The sequence below is a fragment of the Macadamia integrifolia genome, unplaced genomic scaffold (genome assembly GCF_013358625.1).
Source record: "Macadamia integrifolia cultivar HAES 741 unplaced genomic scaffold, SCU_Mint_v3 scaffold1827, whole genome shotgun sequence".
NCBI classification, from domain to species: domain Eukaryota; kingdom Viridiplantae; phylum Streptophyta; class Magnoliopsida; order Proteales; family Proteaceae; genus Macadamia; species Macadamia integrifolia.
In genome coordinates, this window is record NW_024868370.1 from 19,721 (window position 1) to 43,021 (window position 23,301).

General features: G+C 37.9%; 1 protein-coding gene across 1 annotated transcript in view; it reads left to right on the forward strand.

The window, feature by feature from the left end:
- Positions 1-23,301, forward strand: part of LOC122064930 (protein ILITYHIA) — a 90,530-nt gene that overhangs the window by 4,191 nt on the left and 63,038 nt on the right. The window contains exons 2-14 of the mRNA XM_042628716.1: positions 11,094-11,470; positions 11,574-11,705; positions 11,854-12,235; positions 12,422-12,568; positions 12,691-12,875; positions 12,967-13,093; positions 13,197-13,270; positions 14,885-14,961; positions 15,126-15,162; positions 15,278-15,444; positions 17,689-17,872; positions 22,048-22,125; positions 23,151-23,270. Of these exons, the coding sequence (XP_042484650.1) occupies positions 11,094-11,470; positions 11,574-11,705; positions 11,854-12,235; positions 12,422-12,568; positions 12,691-12,875; positions 12,967-13,093; positions 13,197-13,270; positions 14,885-14,961; positions 15,126-15,162; positions 15,278-15,444; positions 17,689-17,872; positions 22,048-22,125; positions 23,151-23,270 (2,087 nt within the window). The remainder of the gene's footprint in view (positions 1-11,093; positions 11,471-11,573; positions 11,706-11,853; positions 12,236-12,421; positions 12,569-12,690; positions 12,876-12,966; positions 13,094-13,196; positions 13,271-14,884; positions 14,962-15,125; positions 15,163-15,277; positions 15,445-17,688; positions 17,873-22,047; positions 22,126-23,150; positions 23,271-23,301) is intronic.

Below are 23,301 nucleotides of genomic sequence, written 5' to 3' on the forward strand. Positions count from 1 at the left end.
CTAAGCGATCCGATTTCAGTCCTTGGAATTCGGATCCGCATCAGGTGGTATCAGAGCAAATTTCCTACACTTCTCTAACCATGACAGGTAACGTTACCAATGCTGAGTTGAACAAATTGTATCGCGAGTTAGACGAGAACCAACAGAATACTGAATTTAGGCCTGAGAGGACTGAAGCTCAGTTTGACAAGTTTATGGAAGAGATGACTGCCTTTATGAAGAGGTCTGACAAGCGAGTTGAAGAAGAATCCTCTACATTACCTCCTCAGCTCAACACTTTACGGATCGAAGATACACCGCAGAGGCAGCAACTTGATCCAGTTGTTCCCTAGGATGTTACCCGGCAAATTTCTGACAGAGATTATGGCATCAAAGTTGAGGTTCCCGAGTTCAGTGGTGAAAAGCGACCTGAGGAGTTTCTTGATTGATGGAGAACCCTTAGGGAAGGGAGGGAAAATCAGAGTAGAGAGGGGGAAAAGGAGGATCACACTCACACATTCATTCAATAATCAAATTGCTCTCTAAATCTTCAATCGATTACAACCAATATATAGGAAAATAAGAACATGAAATTAGAAACTTAACTGAAATGGAAACTAACCTAAACTAGGAAATAACTATAAAAAGGAAACCAAAGCAAGGAAATAAATCATACTCCTACGTTCAAGTGTGGAAAATAAAAGCATGAAATAAAATACTAAGTAAACTACTAATTTTATTTCCAACCCTTGTTGGACCAAAACCCTGGGCTGGACCCGTTCTTCTTGGCTCTTGGCTTCCAAAGTCGGTCATGCTGGTCCAACCAAGAAAGGGCAGCCGTATCTGCATCATTGACTGGCTTACCAAAGTGGAGAGAATTTTTGCGTATGTCTCTTCCAGACGTGAAGAAGTGTGAACTCATCATCACAAAGTTTATTGGGTATGCATGTTCATGGTGAGATGATGTACTACATGCAAGGTTTGTTAGAAGACTTGGACCTTTCACCAATTGGGAGGTCATAAAGCAGATCCTGACTGAAAAATTTGTTCCTCTTAATTATGAAAAGGTAATGTTCCATAAATTACTTAACCTGCAACAAGGGAACAAAGATGTGGATTCATACACCCTCGAATTCCACAAAATGTCTTCAAGGTGTCGATTTCAGGAAACAGACCAGCAACAGGTGCTACGATATATCAGTGGGTTAAGTACTGAGATTCGACCTGAGTTGGCTAACATTGATTTCAGGTCTGTTGTTGTGGTAGCGGCTCATGCCAAGACAGCTGAAGAGAAGTCCATTTATTGGAAGAGTATGCTCAAGACTCCTTCGGTTTATAGACTACCACATATGGAGGAAAAGAAGCCTGAAGCTCGTAGAATTGAAGAAAAAAGGTCAGAGTTCAATAAGGATAGTGTTGGGGTGAAGAATATCATATGCCATAGTTGTGGTCGGAAGGGTCACTATTCCAACAAGTGTCTCAACAAGACTCGTTCTGTGAACGTAGCAGAGAAGCAGCCGACCGAGAAGAGTGAAGATGAATCTCATTTATATCCTTATCCCCTCGAGGACAATGATATTGCCGATGATGAAGATGAGGTTGTAAAAGCTCATTCAGTTAGCCTTTCATCCTTTTCGAATAGACTAGTTGATAAGGCTCCTCTCTTCAGACAAAAGGGTATTCTCCTGCATGGCTCCGACCCTACTGATTTTCATGCAGTTGTTGATACTGGGGCAGAAGCAAATTTTATATCTGCTAAATTTGTTCGAGCACAACCTTCCACAGAAGCAGCTTTTCAAGAAGATTCCCGGGCGAGGTTTTGGACCCACAGCTCGAGAAGAGGCCACTGCAGTTGTTCGAGTACACTTACAATTTGGGCCATTACAGTACCATGTAACTTGCTTGGTCATTCCATTGGCGCACTGCGGCATTCTTCTAGGCGACCTTGGCAGCGATATGCAGGCATTCTCTATGATGGTGCACGGAACACCATTAAGGTGAAGCAAGGAAGTTGTATGTACTTAATGAGGCTACATGCATTATCAGACATGCCACATCGTCAACTGACTCCTGCTCCAGCTCCAGTGACACGTCAGCCTACTCTCCCTCCTCTTGGTGTTATGTTTCCATCTTTTGCTTCGAGATACGTGCCACCTCATCAACGAGTAACTTCCAAGGGTATCTTGAGAGCACGACCTAACTCGACGGAGTCGAGTTCTTTTAAGACCGGGAGAGCTGATGCAGTTGCACGATGAACTTAGGAAAAAAAAAATCTTTTGATTTGATTTTCTTTTGTTTTAGAAACAATTTCTTTTTAAATTAGCTAGCTTCTAATTTTACAATAGTTTCTTTTCAAGTTGTCATTAATTGTTTGATTTTTTTTTCCTTTATATTGGACATGTAAACGATGGAGAAGTTCAGTTTTTTTAGATTGAATGAAATTAATTTAAGTTTTTTTTTTCTGGCTGTGAACCATGGCTACCCGTGGGTGATCCCCTTCTTCCCTTTCTGAATTTCCTTCTCTTCTTTTCCCTTCTGATCTTCTTTCTGTTCTCTAATTTTTTCCTATTTCTTGCTGTTTAATTCTTGTACCTGAAAATTACTCTGTTCTGGGCGATACTTCCAGCCCTAAATTTGGAGGTTGATCTCCATTGGTACCTATCAGAAGAACCTGAGATCTGGAGCGAAGGATGTCTTCCCTTGGGCAACATCAACCCTAGAGTCTTAACCTTAAAAGGGTCCTTCCACTAAGAGAATCAAACCCAGATTCAGACCTGGTTCCATACTGTTGCGCCAGATGCTGTTGCAAGCCTTTAGATCTGTCCTCTCCTGCACTATTTGAAGCCGAGCCCAACTGGGTTAGGTAGAGACTGCTGAGGCGACCCTTCACCCAGACTTTCAAGTCCAGCCGACAAGAATTGGTGGATCTTTCCCTACCGAAGCTTGCTGGTCTACTGCATGCTATGGTTTCTATTGGGAAGAAGAAACAAGTTCTTCTTTTGTTTTAAAAGAGTTATTCCTCTTATTACAACTAAGCCCCTATTCTCTATAGTTGTGACATATTATTTCCCCTACTCCTTATAATTCCAAAAAAAAAAACCCTTTTTTTCTAATTTTCTATGGTAGTTTGACCCTATTAGTTATTTTCCACTCTTTTAAGTGCTTAAGTGTTCCTGAATTTACAAGATTGCCCCTCAACCATTACCTTGAGATATTTTATCATTGTTGTGGGCCCTAAGCGATCCGATTTCAGTCCTTGGAATCCGGATCCGCATCAGGTTGGTAAGCTTATTTATCTCACTATGAGTAGGCCAAACATATCATTTTGGTTGTTATGAACCAGTACATGGAGACACCTAAACAGGTTCATTTGGAGGCTGAATGTTGTATTTTACGGTCTCTTTAACTCTTTAAGGATGCTTTAGAAAAAAGGTCTTATTTACAAATCTCATGGACATGTTAGTCTTTTTGATTACTTTGATGCTGAATGAGTTGGTGTTGAAGGTGACAGGAGGTCTACCACTGGTTTTTGTACGTTTGTTGGTGATAGCCTTGTCACTTGGAGGAGTAAGAAATGGATTATAGTGGCAAGATCTAGCTAAAGCTGAGTATAGAATAGAGCTATGGCTCATATTGTAGTTGAGTTGATGTGGGTAAAATCTTTCTTCAAGAGCTTGGTTTTCCAACTAATAATCACCCGGCCATCTATATTGCCAGTAATCCAGGCTTTCATGAAAGAACTAACAATATTGGAGTTGATTGTCATTTTGTTCAAGATTCTGTGATGAGGAAGGTGATCTCCACACTGTTTGTCAGCTTTTTTAACTGTTCAGTGATTTGTTTACCAAAGCCTTCTTTAAAAGTGTATTTCTCCAAGGTTGTGCTAAGTTGGGTATGGGTGATATTTATGCACCAGCTTGAAAGTGGTGTTAAGCGTTAAGTGGCGTAGGGGGTAATTCTAAAAGAACTTGTATCCCTTATGGTTTTATGTGTATGCCACATAAGTTAAATGTGTACTTGTAATTATTTTGATTTATTGTTATAAATACAAGGGTTACTGCTAGTCTGCTACCAATTGGCTGTCTAGCTGTTCTCTCCAATCGGTAGCTTACATTCTCTTTTCTTCTTCTTCTTCTTCTTCTAGATAGTACTGCTGGTTGTTCTAGACCTAAAATTGTCACATACCTAAAATGGTGTGACAGCCTGAAATCTAGTCAGTAAATTGCCCATAAGTACCCCAAAAAAACTTACAGGTAAAGTTCTTTGTCTTAATGCAAAGGTAACTTAATTCATTTCAAAGGAGGACAACTCTGTTGATCATCACATTCCTACTCGCTGGTCTACGGTTTAATACCCCATTTATGTGTAGTCTATCAAGCCAAACTTTTCCAGTTGTATAGTTGGGGCAGGCCCTTCAGGTGTATGTTGAATCTTAAGGGAAATTTAAGCAGAGTTGTTCAAACATTCCTAGGACCCATTGTGGATGGTGTCTTGGTTTGTGCCAGGATATTGGGCCTCATCCCCTGCACACAATTGATTGAGATCATACGTAATGGGTTCTGAAGTCATTGGTTTTTCATCGGATAATATTATCCCTTTTCTGGAGGGGCCTGGCACTTGCTGTCCTATATAGCCACCACACTCCTCTGGATGCTTAAGGACTACAATTCTTCAGCCAGTGAGCTGCCAAATGGGATGCCTCTGGACTTGTTGAGTTGTTTTTGTATTGGGTCTTATGTTTTGGAGCAAGTTTTCTGTAGTTTTGATATATTATGTTCACCATCTTGCCTTGGCTGCGCAACAGTGGCTTTTTGCTTCTCTTTTGGTGTACTTTTTTTTTTTTTGGTGAATAAATATTCATTACCAAAGAAGAGAAAAAACATGGAAGCCCCCAAATTAGGGGGCAAAGATTAAAAGAAAGGAACAAAACTACAAAACAAAGGACAAACACATCCCCTCTAGAGGGATGGGGGGAGAAATCATGGAGGAGGAAAATCCCCATGAGTTAACAATATGACTGTTCCTTGGGGGGGAGTATACACAAATAGGGAGGACCTAGAAACTTTGCTAGCAACATTAAAGGCGATGGAGTCCCATATCTGGCGGAAGGATCTTGAATTGAAGGTCCATCTTCTAAGGTTGTGTTCCATCCAAGTATGCGCAGTATTTGCTCTGAATGCAAGCTTTCCAACCTTGTCACAAAAAGACTTTCCTGCGAAGGTTATGTCAAATCCATTCCCTCTTGAAGGGGTGAATTTTTCTCCACCTAGGCCAACATTTATCTAAAGCTTAAACCAAATTGCGAAGAGAATTGACACTAAAAATATAGATGATCAGCACTTTCTGAATCGTTCAAGCAAAGACAACATGCAGGGGAGATTGTAATTGTCAGTGAATGAGAAATGACTAAATTGGGAGGCAGTTAGAAAGAGCACACCATAGACAAAATCTATGGTGAGGGTTATGACCCTTGAACCAAACAATCTTGTGCCAAGGGGAGATTGGCCCACTAGATTTGATGAGATTCCAAGCTAATTCAGAACTGAAGATAGATGTAGAGGAGGGCACTCAAGTAACAATATCTCCCAAACCAAGAGGTCTTATTGGAATCGAAGGAAGGTCGTTCCAAATTTTTTGCCAGTTGAGGGGATGGGAGGGGAGGGAAAGCCTGACCATTTGGTTGGATGATGTCCACAACTGAGGAATGCCTATGGAGACTTGCATTGTAGATAAGGGTGTGAATCCGATATCAAAATCGTGTACTGATACTGAAACCGATCGGCTAATACCGTTCCGAACAGAACCAAACCGAAGGAATTCGGTACAATATCGGTATAAGAAAAAAGAATCTTTCTCAGCACGGTATGGTATCGGTTTCTATGTATAAACCATTTGCTATTCCGTACCGAACCGAACCGAACCGAATTTACCGAGGAACCACTCCCAGTGCACATTGGGCCCACCTCACTACAATAGTTAATGAGTTGCGGTTGCCCATAGTGTATTGTTAAAATAATTGATAAAAAAGGCTTTTGTCATCCAGCATGGGTTCCCACCTCAATAAATAGTAAGTGATAAAACCAAGGCTTGTTGATTTTCATACCAAATTCGAAGCCGGTGTCATACTAAATAAGAAACTGTACCGAGTCAGTACAATATTGATATTGGAAAACAGGTTTTTTTTGGGTACGGTACGGTCTCGGTATCTACCTTTTGCCTTCGGTGTCGTGCTGAAACCGTGCCGAATACCGGTACTAAACTGAATTGACATCCTTAACTGTAGATAACTTTAGAGCATAGTTGTCAACGTGACACCTAGATGTTGCCTAAGCGTCTAGGCACCTTGGTCGCCAAGGCGGATGCTTTGGTCTCCTTGTTGGTATTGCCCTGCTTTTGGATCCTCTCTAACGCCTTGGGTCCCCTAGATGCCGTTACAACTATGCTCTGGAGCCAACTAAGGGAAGGAGGATTCCTAGAGGATGCTAATGATTGGTCCAGAGTTTAGTAGAGGCACCATCTTCAATCTTAGTGCTAGCAATCCCAAGAGCTAGATGTTTGAGATTGAGAATCTTTCTCCATACCCAATGATCGTCTTGGGTAGGAGCAACAATCCAAATGTGGTCATTTTGGAGCAGCCCTGCATAAATCCCCACAATCCAAATACTTTTTTCTTGGCGACCAGCTTCCAAATTAATTTGAGGATACCGGCTATGTTGACCTCTTTGATTCTTCTTAACCAAGACCCTCTCTTCTCAAGGAAGGCATTCCGAGGCTCAACTAATAGGGGGTGAAATCTAATAGCTTTTTAGCCTTTCCAGAGAAGGGAACACATAAGAGATTCCAGAACCTTTATAGTAGACTGAGGAAGGACAATGATACCTGATCAATAAATGAACGATGATTAAAGAACTGGTTGAATCAATTTGAGACACTTTGAGGGAGAAGCTTCTAAGCCTTTCCTTCTTTATTAAACTTATCTGTTAATTTAGAACAGAAAAGAGGGAAGATATCTATAACTCTTATTGCAAGCATGGTTTATATTCTTGGTTTGGCAAGAATCCAAGATGAAACCTGGGCTTGAAATGGTATTGGGCCCATAGTTGTCAAGGCGTCGCCTAGGCTTCCAGGCGGTTTGCCTGGGGCCTAGGCGACAACCGCCTTGTTGCACTGCATGTCGCCTTGTGTTTCGGCACTTATTTATGCCAAATATCATTCAAGTAAATGTTATTTGTTATTTCATTTACTTAATATATTATTCATAAATAAGCAAATACCCCTTATTTGAATCCAATAAAAATAGTTTAAAAATCAAATTCCAAAAGGATAAAAAGTCAACCCCCCAGTCCAAGAACAAAAACTGGATTTTGGTTATAGGGACGATTTTCAACTTTTAAATACTAGGGTTTTTCTCAATTATGAAAATTTTATAAGTTCTATCATGTTAAAACATTGCTAAAAACCAAAAGTCCGGTAAAAAAATATTTTGTTTTGATATTCATAAAATTATTTTCATTCAGGCGATTTTAACAGTATTCGCGCACTTAAAAATAAGTTTGACTGAAGCATAACTTTTTCATTGCAACTCAGATTTAAGTAATCTTAGACTTGTTAGAAAGCTGGTTTTATATTATAACTAATACAAAAAATCTCATGTAAAAATAAAATCATTTGACCAGTCAAACTTATTATAGAATAAGAGCATTTCTCTAAATGTTGATTTTTTATAACTTAATATGACTTAATGTTAATTTTTTATGATTTGATGTGGCTAAATATTGATTTTTAATGACTTGATGTGGCTTAATCTTGATTTTTTATGATACAAGGTATATATAACTTACTAAATAATGTTAGAAAATAGGAAAAATAAAAAATAACACTTGTTCGCCTAGTTCGCCTTAAGGCGGGCGCCTTCTCGCCTAAGCGCTTAGACAACCTTCCACCGCCTTGGTTCGCCTTGGCGCCGTGACAACTATGATTGGGCCATGTTTCAATGTATTTTTGACCAGGTTTGGGTCAAAACCTTGTTTCGATGGGGTTTGATGTGTTTGGACATGGTCAAGGTTTCGACCTAAACCTGGTTCAACCTAGGGTTTAAAATCACATATCTTTCACTGAACTTGTCTCTTTCAACAGGTTTTGACAAAGAACTCGAATATCTTACTGGATCTTGAAGGCAGACTTGTTTCAAAATGCCCCTTGGGTTCAGAATATTTTAGTAAACAACACCAAGTAACAACTCTTATTTATGCCTAATATTATAATTATTATTCCATTTACTTGAGATATTATTTATAAATAAGCAAGCACCCTTGAGGTCCTACTAATTACGAAGGTAATCAGTCCCAGTAGGATCTGTCATAAACTCCAATAAGACTTAGAATAGATCAGATTCAATACTAGGAACGAATCTGTAAATAGACTGAGATTTAGGTCGGAACTTGCATAAATTGTATCTCACCAAATAGGACTCTGGTTGGACTGAAATTTGGATGGAATGGAGATCCCATATGGGAGAACAAACCATAAAAGTTCAATTTTGCTGGCTGGGTTGTGATTATGCTGGTTGCAAGAAAAAGAAAACTTCTGATGATTCTTCAAGAACCTTAGTTGGAAGTGTCTGATGATCCTCAAAATTTGGATCAAGTGGTCTTCCTAAGACTTTCAACAAACCATCAAAATCTTGCAGCAATCAGAGATCTGGTTTGGGAGATACACACTCGAAATTTCTTCCCAGGAAAACCCTTTAATTGGACTCGGTAGCCTGGTTGTGTGCTCCTGTTTTGCAATGGTTGCGACTTTGTTGTCAGAATAATAAATAATGATTAGAAGTCGATTAAGAATAGAAAGCAGAGAAAAGAAGTACAAAAGGGATGGATGTGAACGTGGTGGACTCTCTCAGTCTTGGATATTTCACCCACGGCTATCTCACTGGTTGAACATCCTTTCTCAGGAACAGCCTAGCAAGCAAAGCTCACAAGATATCATTAATCAATTGTACTTCTCTGCAATACAAAGCTTCTATTTATAGTGGAGGCTAGGACTCAATTACATAGAAAGTAACCAGGAAAACGATTAGAAAATATAAACTACTTGACTTAAGACTCAAAAACTACCAAATAACAATACTTTCTCTCTGAGAAAAGGATAAAGACATAACTAGGGACTTCTAGAATACTTAAAATATAGAAACCTAATATTCTTAATGAGTAAGAAAGTAAGAAACATAAAAGTACTACTTAATCCCGTATAGGACTTAAATCCCCAATTTTTGTGTTTAGAGAATTGACCCATTACAAAAGTAAACTCAAAAATGCAAGGCACATGGCCCATACAACCCATTGGACACTCAAAATAACATATATTAGTCCGTTCTTGGTCCAGTTTGATGGCTGAAGTAGAGAACCAGAATTGCACCAAAATTGGGCCAGGTTTTAGTCCTCTTTGTGACTGCTCGATCCACATCGACCCTCCAAATGAATCCAATAAAAAAAGTTAAACAATCAAATTCCAAAAGGATAAAAAGTCAACCGCTTAGCTTATGAACAAAAACTGATTTTTCAGTTGTAGGGGGTGATTTTCAACTTTCAAATGCTAGGATTTTTCTCAAATCTAAAAATTCTAAAAATCTTGTCATGATAGAACCTCACTAAAAACCAAAATAGCAGCAAAATAATCTTTTGTTTTCATATCTAAAAAAATTATTTTCATTTAGAGTGATTTTAACATTATTAGTGCGCACCAAATAAGGTTTGACTGAAACATAACTCCTTCAATGTATCATGTATGCTTGTTTCTCATTCTAATGTATGTTTTGGTTGTTTCAATAGCTTATTTACATTTCCAGTAGCTAAATTTTATGTAGACTTAGTATTTATAATAAGGCTATTGTACAACATCATTCATCATACACTAACAAACTTGGGTCAAAACCACAAGTACCATGTTGGGTGGTTTTTTTGGTGAAACTAATTAATGGATTAAGTTTAAAATGTCAAATAAGCTGTACAGAAAAAATAGGACAAAAAACCACTTTCTGTTGGCCTAGAAATAATACCAGGTTTTGACCGAGTTTCGGTTGAAATCTGCAATATCTCGGTTTCAGCCATGTCCAAAATCGGCCTCGAAATGAAGATGTAGATCCTTGAGTGCAAGAATCCAATTAAAAAAAAACCATTATATCATTTGGACCTTGAGATGAGTATAACATTTCTATTACCTATTGTATGTTTTTCATGTGATATTTGTCATCTACATGCTTCAATGAGTTTAAAATCTGTGAGAAAGCAGAAGGGAGACATTCTTAAGGGTTTTGTAACACTTGAAACATGATGCATGATGGTGGCTAGTCATTTTGCATGCTTCTTATTACTGGAAAACAATGAAACTGGGAAACACACCCAAAATTTTTTCCACATGCTGCTCTTGAAAATTCATTCGGCCCTTACCCTCACCCCCATGATAGGCAATGTCCATCTATCAAGTGCTTACCAGAAGATAGAAACACCTGCACCTTAATAACCTGGCAGGCATCCTCTGGTCAGCATTCCCAGTTAGGATGGTGCCCTTCAATATAAAAATCCCAAGCCTATAAGTTCTAGACAGATCGTTTATCACCTTGCTTTCCCTGCCCAATACCTCTTCTATCTGGTATTGTAGCCCAACTACTTGGCTTCTTGATTAGGTTTGTTTCCATGTATTATATGTTAACTTTATTTTCCCATTAAGACTTTTCCTTGACAACTATTTTTCTAGCTAAGAAAAAATTGGTAAAATATGAATTTCTTAATTCTTTATTTTATTCAAGTACATGTAATGGTTCTTGTAGCAAGGATGACTATTCATGACTTGATTTTCTTTCCATATATATTTGGTGTGTAATTCTTTGGCTTCTATATTTTATATGAAACTAGGTAATGTGTTTCAAGCCTATGGTATGCCTATGGTGGGTTATGAAGTGGTGTCAATCTTCTTTTTAACTAGGTTGTTGTCCTTCGACTTAATAGTAGAGGGCTGATGTTCTTTGGAGCTTTCAGAATTCTTGAATATGATCGTTGTAGTTTTATTCCATTTTTTTAAATTAATTTCTTTTCTCTTCTATTTGGACTCTGCAGAGATGTCGACTGAGCTTGCTTCGCTATTGGTTGACATTATTTTCAAAACATTGTTTATTTATGATGATCACGCTTCAAGAAATGCTGTTGATGGCATAATTGCCAAAGCTTTAGGAAGTGTTCCCTTTATGAAGTGTTTTGCTGGGACCCTTGTTCAGACCATTGAAAAACAGTTAAAGTTCCAATCCCATAGATGCTGCTACAAGCTTCTCAAGTGGTCTTGTCTCCTCCTAAGTAAGAGTCAGTTTATCTCTGTTTCAAAGAATGCAGTGTGGAGAGTAGCAGCATCACAGGCATCCCTGCTTCATATTGTCACGCAGAGCTCCCCCCACATCCATAGGGCATGCAAGCGAATGTTTTTTCGTTTGTTTTCTGAGGTCTGTTCTCAATGACTTCTTTCTCGTGTTCTGGCAAAATTTCTTTTTGGGGACCATGGAAACTACTGTTACTTCTGTATTCTCTAATCCTTTGTGATTGCAGTCACCGGATCTTTACAAAATCTATGTAGCAGATATAAAGGATTCAAGGATCCCTATCAAAGATGGTGAAAGATTGATATGGTTGGTAATTGATTACTCAAGTATAGTTCCTTCTTTGTCTGAAGAATTCAAGGTAGGAAATGTTTGCCAGTTCCTTTTTCTTACTTGACCTTTTGATTTGGGGTGTATTGAGATTAGTTTTCTTTGCACTGCTATATAGTCACTGATTTCTGTCTGGTTGGAAACTTTGATCTTATGTTCTGCACTTTTGCTTTCCACAGCCAATTTTTCTCGACATGTATGTTAAAACAGTTCTGAATGCAAGGGACAAGCCATCAAAGGGTCTTAGTGAATCTTTTCATCCACTCTTCATGCATATGTCGCATGAGGATTTTAAGAGTGTTGTGATTCCATCTTCTGTGAAAATGTTAAAACGGAACCCTGAGATTGTGTTGGAAGCAGTTGAAGTTCTGTTGAAATCTGTCAGTCTTGACATGAGTAAATATGCCACCGAAATTCTTTCAGTGGTATTGCCGCAAGCTCGTCATGCCGATGAAAGCAGAAGACTAGGGGCTTTGGCTATTGTCAGATGTGTGAGCCAAAAGTCGAGTGATCCTGATGCTTTGCAAGCAATGTTCAATGCTGTCAAAGCTGTCATTGGAGGTTTGGGTCTTCTTGTTCACTTAGATTAATGTTTTTATACACTCTTTTATTTAGATTAATTTTCATGTACTTTTATATTATTTTATTGTTCTGTAGCTTACTATGCTGCAGGTGTATGCTTTTGAAATCTTTTTGAGTCCTTAAAGCTTTGCATAAGAACTCTAAACTGGCAATAAATGTAAACAGGGTCAGAAGGGAGACTAGCATTTCCTTACCAGAGGGTTGGGATGATCAATACCCTGCAAGAGTTGTCACATGCTCCTGAAGGGAGGGTACTAAACATCTTGGCATCCACCATATGTAGCTTTCTTTTGTCTTGTTACAAAGAAGATGGTACATTTCTGATTTGGCTTTTTTTTTCCCTCCTTTTCTGCTGTCTTAGAATCAGGGCGACCATTTATATTTCCCCTTCTTTTCACTTTATTCTTGCTCATATAATCAGAATCTATGTGCAGCGAATGAAGAGGTGAAACTTGCAGTATTGTCTGCATTAGCTTCTTGGGCAGCACGTTCTGCTGATTCTGTTCATTCAGATGTTGTTTCTTTCATTGCTTCGGGCCTGAAGGAGAAGGAAACATTGAGACGGGGCCACCTTCGTTGCCTCCGAGTCATATGTAAGAAAGCTGATGTCTTTGTGAGGGTGAGGAAAACAACGAGCTAATGTTCTCATTTTGGTTGTTACTGCTTTAACTTCTTTTCATTTAACTGAAGCTAATTATTCCCATCATCAGATGTCTTCTTTGATGGGGCCTCTTGTACAATTGACAAAGACTGGTTTTACCAAAGCAGCGCAGCGGTTGGATGGCATTTATGCATTCCTGATAGTTGCTAAGGCTGCCGCTGTTGATATTAAAGCAGGTATTGTTTGCAATTGGAGTGTTGATTGTTGCCTTTGTGATTGGTAATTGCTTAATTTTAATCTTCTTTGATCAATATTGAATTTTTTATCTCCTTTTTCCAGAGGAGATGGTATCTAAAGAACGGGTCTGGTCATTGATATCTCAAAGTGAACCTTCAGTGGTATCTATTTCACTGGTGAGTGTCTGCCATAGTTTCTTACAATAGCAAATAGATTGCATTAAAGAAATTACGGTTACAAGATTTGGCAACTCATATAAAGGAATCTTAATGCTTACTTGTGTTGTCTTTTCTGGAGAATCCAAAGCCCTAGACATACATTAGTTTATGGGAGAAGTTGAGGATCTCTTGTTTGTGTTCTTAAAACACAATCTGACCATGATCGTAATGTTGGTTGACTTAGGAACTGCATCCTTGGTCCACTGTACTTGCTTGAAAATTTCAAAGTTGACAAGCCAACTTGCAAATCAGCACAAAGCTTATTAAAAGCCTAGAAAACAAGATATAAAATATAACAAAATTTGGATAGATACAAGAAGTTAAACTGATGGTGGTAAGATGCAATTAACTTTCTAAGTTCAGACAGCATGCAGTGTGCTATATGTTACTACTAACTACGAAGATCCTCATCTTAACAGTTTTTCCATTTTCTTCCTCTTCTCTTAATGTATGTATTTGCATGAGCAGCTGCAATCCTTGCCACTGGAATGGCATCATAGACAGTCATAATTGTCGGTCTGAAAACCTTGGAAGTAACCCATTTATGTATTAAATGTCTAACTTTCACTTTTCACAGTTTCTTCTTTTCATTTCAGAACTCAGGGTCAACTAGAACCTTTAAAAGCACCTAGATCATAAGTAGGGTAGAGTCATTTGTGGACCTAAGATATCAGCTCAGTTTGAAAGTATGTGTCCTCCCTGTAGAATCAGGACCCATGGTGTTTGTCCTTTTTTTTTTTTATAAATAATAATCTTTTTTCTTTTAATAGGTTAATTCGGAGGTAGGGGATGATTAACTCAGGATATGATGCCAGGCCCGTGGTATGATATCTGACAGGCTTTACCAGTGCACCATGCTGGCACCTGCCGCACCGCCTCAAATAATCTGCTTGATTATGTGGTTATGCCACATTTACCCTCTTCTTGATCATCTACGATTAGTTTAGGCAAAATATCTTAGAAGTCCCTAGTAAAGAAACCTGTTATGTGCTCAATTAATGTGTTTAGGGATCATATTATGACAGCTCAGCTCCTTTTTATTTTGTTGTTGTTGTTTTCTCCCTTTTCCTTGTAAGTTGGTATTACTGTTATTGATGGAAAAGGAAAGGATAAGTTAGCCCTCCGTGGCTATATAGGAACTTCCTTCCAGCTGCCATTTTAGCTAGGGAATTTGTCGCATCATTTAAAATCTCTGCAGATTGGACAAGCTATTTCAAAGTGGGATGAAATACAAATTAGAGTTTCTCATATCTTTTCCAATAGCTGAACAAATAGTTGAATTGCATCACTGGGTCCTCTTTTCCCCCTACTTTGCTTCGACTCTGCTCTTAGATCCACTTAAGCCCTTGGAAGGGCAAAGTTGTTGTCCTCATTTGAAATAAACCACCTTGCATGCCTGGATGCAAAGGCGAGTCTTATAGAATCTGGACAAGTCATGAGAGACATCACTAATTGCAAAGGGGCTGAGTCAACTGAGGCTATGCAGAAAGCGGTCTTCTGAGATCACTTTTGTATTTTGTCACAATATATTTTCTGTCTGTCCTGTCTAATTGTGCTTCCATTGTGCTATAGGCCTCAAAATTATCAACCGAGGATTGTATTGCATGTGTGGAGCTTGTTGAGGTTATTCTTGTGGAGCATCTGCAGAGGTTTTTTGTTGTTTAATTACAGCTGTTGTGTTATTCCATTCAATCATTATTATTATTTTTTTTGTATTAATTAGAAAGTCGTTCATGTAGTTGTCACATGCAATGAACTGAATGTGGCACCTGTAGATTTATTTGCTGTTAACCCTTTGCCCTCTTTGCTGCAGGGTATTGGAAAACTTTTCAATCAGACCATTATTACAGGTAAACTAAGGAGCAAGCTACCATTTGAACAATTTCATGCAAAGAACTTTAAGCTACCATTTGAACAATTCCATGCAAAGAACTTTCTCACTTATAGATCACCGTCGTGGTACAGGTGATTCTCTTTCTGATTTGCCATCCAAGTTGGGATGTTAGGAAGGTGGCCTATGATGCTACAAGAAATATCATTACTGCTGCTCCAAACTTGTCGGAAGATCTGTTACTTGAGTATACAAATTTACTCTCTATAATTAGAGAGAGAATGGATGTTATGAAATCAAGGTATTCATTCCTTAGGTGGATACACAGTCTGTTGTCTTTGTTAGCAATGGGTTTAATCTTTGTTGTTCCTTTTTCTTTGTCTGCGGTGATAAGGTAAGTTGTATTAATGTAAATTAGAATGGTTCCTCCCAAGATGCAAACGATGGTGTATTGCTGGATGGCTTGCATTTAGTTTTTCAAAACCTGGATCAGATTAATTAGATGACGGCCTTTTGTTGCATGGGACCTGGAATGGATTGTTTATATACACCTCCTGTGCTCTGTGGGCATGTGCTGTGGTATAAACAAGGAAATGTTGACTGAGAGATTGTTCACCAGTTAAGGGAATGAGTCAAAATTAGAAACAAAGGCTCAGATTTAGGAACTAACTCCGAGGGTTTTAGCCATTAGATACCCTTCAAACTGTTGTCGAACCAAAGACGAGGAAAACAACATGCTAAGATAAGGGCCTGAGCTAATGGAGGGATAGGGATGAAGGACTATCATCACTTGTAACTTGCTGCCTGAAATCTCCAGAATAAGGAAGCCGCAGGGTATGCTTGGGATTTAGATCCAGTGAGTAGAGAGACAGACAAAACAGGAGGGAGAAAGAGAAATCAGGAGAGAGAAATGAGGAGAGAGTTACACAAAATCCTCACTGGTAGGCGCTGGAGAGTTTCCTAATCCGACTCCAATCTTCAGATTATTGATGAAACATGATGCACACAGCTTATGGATCAATCAACAGCACTTAGAAGACCTTTAAAGAGGAAGTAGAGAAGAAGGGGGGGATATGAGCAGGGCCTCCCACCTATGGCATTGATTAGTCTCTCACCATAACTTTCTCTCACGGTACACTAGGCACAGGCCAAGCTTTCTTCTCAAATTGTGGGTTGTTGTGTAGATAGGCCCTCTTTTATTGATAAACAGAAACTGGATCCCTCCTTGTGTAGGAAAGAAGATCTCCTTACAATATGGTAACTTTCTAATTAGAAACTAAATACAAAATAGAATCTAATTTGTAGATAAATAACAAGATAGAAATATTCCTAAAATTAGTAACTTATACAAATTTATATAAAAAATAGAAACTAAATAAAGCTACTATAGTCCCTCATGCATCGACTGTCTAGCATAGTAGTGGGCCTCAATCTGTCCCACGAAAGTGGACTAATAGCTGGCCCAAACATCTCAGTTGGCTGACTTGATGGCTATGTTCTGCATAAATGTTACTAAAGATGGTATTAATTCGTGAAAATTCAGGACATTTTCCCTTAATTCTTAATGTTTAGAGAGATGGTTAATCTCGATTTATTTTACCAAAAGAGAAAAAAATGGTAGTTGTTATTCATTATTATTGTCAAGAACAATGGTCTACATTATGGATCTTAGGTTTTTTCATTTTTTTTCTTTGATAAATCTGAAGTACACGAAAACTAAGTGTGTTGGAAGAAAAAAAAATTGCATTTTATAATTAATTTCCATCATGTCTATTCGTGGACCTTAAGCTGTGTTCTTTAGTTGAGAACTTTCCATTAAAGATAGAGAGGAGGTTAGGAGGTGAATAGGGAGCAAGTAGGATTCGGGATGGCTTGGTGTTCAGGCATTTACTTCTATTAACTGGGGTAGAGTTTTTTCTGTTTTATTTTATTTTTTTGTTACTGGTAATTTCATGGGTTGGGGGTTTCTCTGCTTCATGGGGAGGTTGATGGCTTTGTACTATTCCCATTTCATGTATCATTAAAATTTCTTTTGTTACTCATCACGAGGATAAAAAAGGGAGCTGTAAAATGACTTAGTTTTCCAACTTCTTTCATACTGAAAAGGAACTGGAAAAGAATCTGAATTTCTTTACTTTTGTCTTAAGACACGGAAACTGAAACAGAAATGTAGCAACTCATTGGTCCTGATTAAAGGATAGTATTAGCAGATGCTCATTTTTATATTACAGAAGTCTGATGTTGTAAGATTCCTCTGATCTTGTTGATCATCATTGCTACAAATTTGTTGAATCATCTGCTGTCAATTTGCATCACTTATTTTCCCGATTTTAGGTAGAAAATATGAGATAGAAATGGAATCTAGACACCACCAAACTCTAAAACCCGCGTTGAGATAGGCATTGATTTTATTTTCATAGTGCATGTATTTTCTTAAGCATTTCGAATTAGCTTCTGAATTCCAATGTGCTTTAGCTTAGCTACTTTTATAGTTGTGTTCTCTAACCTTTTGGAGGTCCAATATTTTAACTATATACCTCTGTAGTGATGTAGAAAATCCTGTGGATCCTCAAATTCCGTTCCTTCCTTCGGTTGAGGTTTTAGTAAAGGTTTTGCTGGTGCTTTCATCAGCTGCACTAGCTTCTGGTCTAAAAGCGTGCTTTAGAATGATATTCTGCTCACATCATCCCTTGATCATAAGCAATGCAAACAGAGTTGCAGTATGGAGGGTAATCCACTCTTTCTTAAAATTGCTATTGGTTGGTGTTATTTTTTCTATTACGTTTTTCTTTCTATACTATTGGATGTGGATGTCGTATCAGTTGTATTGCTTTTAATTTGATTGGGCTCTGGGCATCTCCTTTGTAGTGGATTTAATTATGTGGCCTTCTTGAGAAGGTAGGGGTGAATATATTTATCATAAAAGTCTAATGATGATTGACATTCCTTGTCCAAGTCATTTGAACAGTATGGTGCGGTGATTTATTTGTTGCTTGTGAAGTTCTAATGTATATGCACAAGTGACTACTTCCTCTGGGACCTTTTTTTTTTCTCCTGAGGAAAAGTTTCCCCCATCTTGGTTCTTATGATTTTCTAAACTCTTGTAAGACAGAAAATATTTTCTTTATATGAAGCTGTTGTCGTACTGTTTTTTTAATAAGTACTCAAAATAATGGGGAAATTATATTGTTTAGCCAAAGATATGGTTATACATGGAGTGGCTTACTGAAACATAATTTGTGTGGCTGACCCCAAATAGTTGAGACAGTTGTCCCGGAGTTTAGGCGACCCAAGGTGTTGGAGGGGGCTTTGACTCAAGGCGACCAAGGCTCCCGCATGCCAAGGCGTCACCTAGGCGATGACTTGACAACCATGTATTAAAGCTTGACTCAACATATAAATTTTCCTATTTTAATAAAAAATCCATACATTTGCATATCCAATGATAAAATATTTGTTCTTTTAAGGAGCAGGAAAAATTTCATTGTTTAGAACAAGCTGGCATGAAGGTTTATGCTTTATATCAGTCAGTTTTAGAGAGTGATACAAAGAAAAAGCAGAAAGATATATGCACATTTATCAGCTTCTGCTAATTCTCTTTTAGAAACACTTGCAAACTCCTGTGTTTCACAAAGCCTAACCAGACTCTGCGTCACAAGGCCTAACAAACCAATTTGTGAGCTGAGTACTTCTAGCATAACCGATAGAAGGGTCCTCTATATATTTTCAAAAACCCTCCTATTTCTTCTTTTCCACACAATCGAAACATATTTCATATGTTATTGAGAACCAAACAGTTCCTTCTCAATGGATAACTGAACTTCTGGGATGCTGCATTGTAGTGGGATGCTGACCAAACCTGTTCAGGTAACAAGATGACAACACCAATAACAACTCAAGTTCTAGATATGTATGATTGGTGGTTTCTCCAGACTTGCAGCGCAAGTAACATCTATTAACAAGACAGAAAAAAGAAGAAAAAGGAAAAATCTCTACTTTTATGCTGCTCGAGTGCAAAATCTTCATTGGTAAATCCAATGCAGAAACAGGCATCCATCAAGGGCCCATCCAGAGGCTGTGTCTTTGTTGCAACATTTCATCTAAAGAAATTCTAATAGCATTTAACGGAAAATTGCCCTTTAGCACCATCCTTCCATCTCCTCTATACATCAATTGGTGTGCCAGTATAAAGATCTTGCAACTTCTGTTTGAGATTAGTGCATGGCTTATCTCACGACCCAAACTATTTCTTTTTTAGACAAAATATTGGTCACTGGTCATTTTTTTTTGTAACAAAGGGTAAACTAATAACCAGTCTGCACAATACTTGAGCAGCATAGAAGAGAAGAGAAGATGGAGAGAAATTGATGGAAGAAGATGAAAGATCTAGACCCATGATAGGTTCAGTGTGTCTATTGTGGCCTGCCAAAGATTTATTTATTATAGTAAAACAATGTTAGGCTCATAGTAGGACTTCTAAGACTATACCTTGTACAAGACTAGGACCAATTATATCCTAACAAGGAAACTGAAGAATAACAACTACATCATGATAGGGATACTTCTCCTATCGTGATCAATCAATAACAGAATACCGCAGCTGATCTGAAAAAAAAAAAACCCCTGCGGCATGTACATAGCTTAACACTCCCCCTCAAGCTGGAGCATATAAGTCATCCATGCCCAGCTTGTAATAATCTTTTCGGAAAGTAGGAACAAACAAAGGTTTGATAAACATATCACCCAACTGATCTGCAGTGGAAACAATTAGAGTAACAATCAACTTCTGCATAACTGCATCCCGCACAAATGACGATCGACTTCAATGTGTCTAGTCCTTTCATGAAACACTGGTTACTTGCAATGTAGCTAGCATCTTGATTATTAGTAAACATCTTCATAGGTTTAGTAATTGGGAAACCCAACTTTTGGAGTAGTGATGTCAACCACATCAATTCATCTACAGTATGAGCCATAGCACTATACTCAAGTAACTCAGCCAGCCTAACAATAAATATAGCTATAATTCTTTGCTTTTTGCTCGTCCATGCTACAAGATTGCCACTGATAAATGTGCAAAAACTTGTGGTAGATCTCATATCACCGTTAGAATCAGCCAAATCTGCATGAGAAATTTCGACAAGATCAATATGCTGACGAGGTTGATAGATACCTCCATTTCTTGGAGCGCCATAGATTTGACATGCCTCACAATGAGTCTTCATATGTGATTGCATAAACTGGCTGATAACACCAACAACAAAGGATATATCAGGAGTAGTAACAGTCTGAGAAATGAGTTTCCCAACTAATCTCTTGTATTGCTGCTTGTCCCCAAATTCCTCACCATCACTTGACCTGTAAGAGTATCAACTGATTTAGAGGCAAGCAGACCACTTTTAGAGAAGAGGTCTAACACATTTTCTTTGTGATAGACTAACACCTTTCTTACTTCGAAGTTCTTCAATACCAAGAAAATATAAGATTTTACTTATGTAGTCCGTGGTGCATTATCCATAGATACGACAATGTCATCGACATACACAAGTACACAACCAAAACTACCACATAAGAATCCTGGCGCCAAAAAAAAATAGAGCGATCAAAATAACATTGTGTGAATCCACATCAACTAAAAATTGAGCTGAACTTGTCAAACCAGGCTCTAGATGATTGTTTTAAGCCATAATTTACTTTATGTAGCTTATAGACTCTGTTAGAATTCTTCGCCTACGCAACAAATCATGGAGGTTGGTCTATATAAACATTGTACATATAAACATTTTCATGTAGTTCACCATATAAGAAGGAATTCTTGATATCCAATCTAAATTCATAGTTAAGGAGATAAGGACATGCAATGAATTAAGATGAGCACCGAAGCGGGCTCCTCCAAAGGAATGCAACACTCGGACACGATCACTGCAGCTTGCACCTCCTCCTATGGCCAAATTCTTGAGGTTGAAGACGAAGGAGAGTTCTTTCTTTCTTCAATCACTCCATTTACTTTGTTTCTTGTGCAACCAGAATTTGATCTAAGCCTCTTCTTATTTAGGAAAAGACTTATTAAGAGATTACAATTTAATGGTCTAAATCACGCCAAGTGGTGCGATCTGAAGGATAGCCTTTAAGTTATCTTTAACTGCACTTGGGGATGACACTTCAACAGGCATAACCTAAAACCCCCATTGCTAGATATTTTCATTACATTTTCTCCCCACACTAACAACTACTGCCATGGTATAACGAGTGTCAGGACCATAGATCTGGCAAGGAAAACATTTGAAACACTTGTCAAATATAATTAATTTAATGATAATAAGCTAAAAAGCCTTTTTGCAAACTTTTTTACAAAACAACTGCCACGGCCTTGGATCTGGCCCAATAAAAATCTGAGTACTCTCTCTTGGATGTTCCCCCCTACATGGGCAGTGGAAACCCTATTATCACTCCATTACCGCGTATATCGTGTACATTGAGTGGCTAGTGTGTAGTCAGTCCTTTCGGTAGATATCAACCATTGACTCACCACAAGTGCATAAAATACAACGTAACGGTAAGTCTCTCAAGTACGGAAAATGTTATTACAAAAAACTCCCGATCCTAACCAAAAATATGATGGTGAATTATTAAGGAATTTTAGTGAATCGTATAACATATTAAGTGCCCATATTTATATTTTAATTCAATTCACTATTTCTATGAACTGAAATCAGTGTATTTGTTTCCCAATTGTATGTGGTATACAGAGTGACCTCTTAGTTATCTTCTTCTCACCCCCTCTTTTCTTTTCCTTGAGCATTCAATTGCATTTAGTCACTTACTTTTGTCTTCTCAACTTCAAATTTACATCTTGATGTGGGTGAACACATTTCTAAAACTGTTCCTCTTTGTCTACTTACAGAGGCTCCAGAGGAGTTTGAAGAGGCATGGGTTTGATATTGTTGGCATTATTACTGGAGATGTTGGAATTGTGTGCAAGGTAAATTAGAAATTCTGAAAAGCATTTAAGTGGAAGTGTACATTATCAGTTTCTAAATGTGCAATATTCTGATGGAATTTGCTGCATTCCTTAGGGTTTCTTGCATTTGGTTTAACTTCTTCTTTATGTATAGTTTGTTTTTGGTACTTTACCTTTCTATTTGCATGTCCTAAGAGGCTAAGAAGCTGCAGGGGGTTTCTGTAAATATATTTTCTATTCCAGTTCTTATGTGTAAATACACATAAGTCAGGGTGTTTATTGTAATGACCATCTTTTTTTGTAAATAATGATACTTGGCAGACAATCAGTGTAACTTCTTCTCTTATTGGTTTGACCTTTTTTCTTTTTTCATTTTTTTCTTTCCTCTCTTCTATTGCACAAGGCTAGATATTGGTTATTCTTGATCTGATTCTGTTACAACTTGCACAGACAAGTTTGATGGTTCAAGTCTATTGGAGTCTTAATATGAGATATAGACTTTGGTTTAGTTTGAAATTAATTTTTTGTTGTCTTGATTTATCAGATGTAGTTATTTTATAGCAAAGATAATCTGTATTGAATTGCCTCCATCAAACTCTTATTCACCTAAAAGAGTTGAGGAACAGCGTCTTTTTTCCCTATTAGTATAATTCTGGTGTATGTATGAAAGATGCCTTTTCTGCCTGTTTGGTGGTTGATACAGAAAATACTCTTGGATTTTTATACCAAGACATCCCAACTATAGCTATAGAGCTTGTAAAAGAAACTGAAAATGAAAATAACATAATTTGTATCTCCTGTTATCTGAGCTTAAAATTTTGGCTACATTAGAATCTCGGGGTCGAAGTGATAATAGGTGTTTATCATTTCCTTGATTGATGCACTGAGCAGTCATTATTTGGATGAAGTTTTTGTTTCATTTTTATTCATGTAGCTTCCACCACTAGTTTTAACAAACTAGGTTGTCTGTTTATATTTCTTAGGCAGAACTTGCACATGCTATCTTCTACTATTAACTGTACAGATCGGCATGTATTGTTTTGCAGGATGTACTTGGACCAATGGCCTTAATGAGTTCTAATCCTCTAGAACGGGAAGCTGCTATTGGCTCTCTCTCAACGTTAATGTCTATAACTCCCAAAGACACATATTTAGAGTTTGAGAAGGTCAAATGCTTAGTTTATACTTTATTTCTGT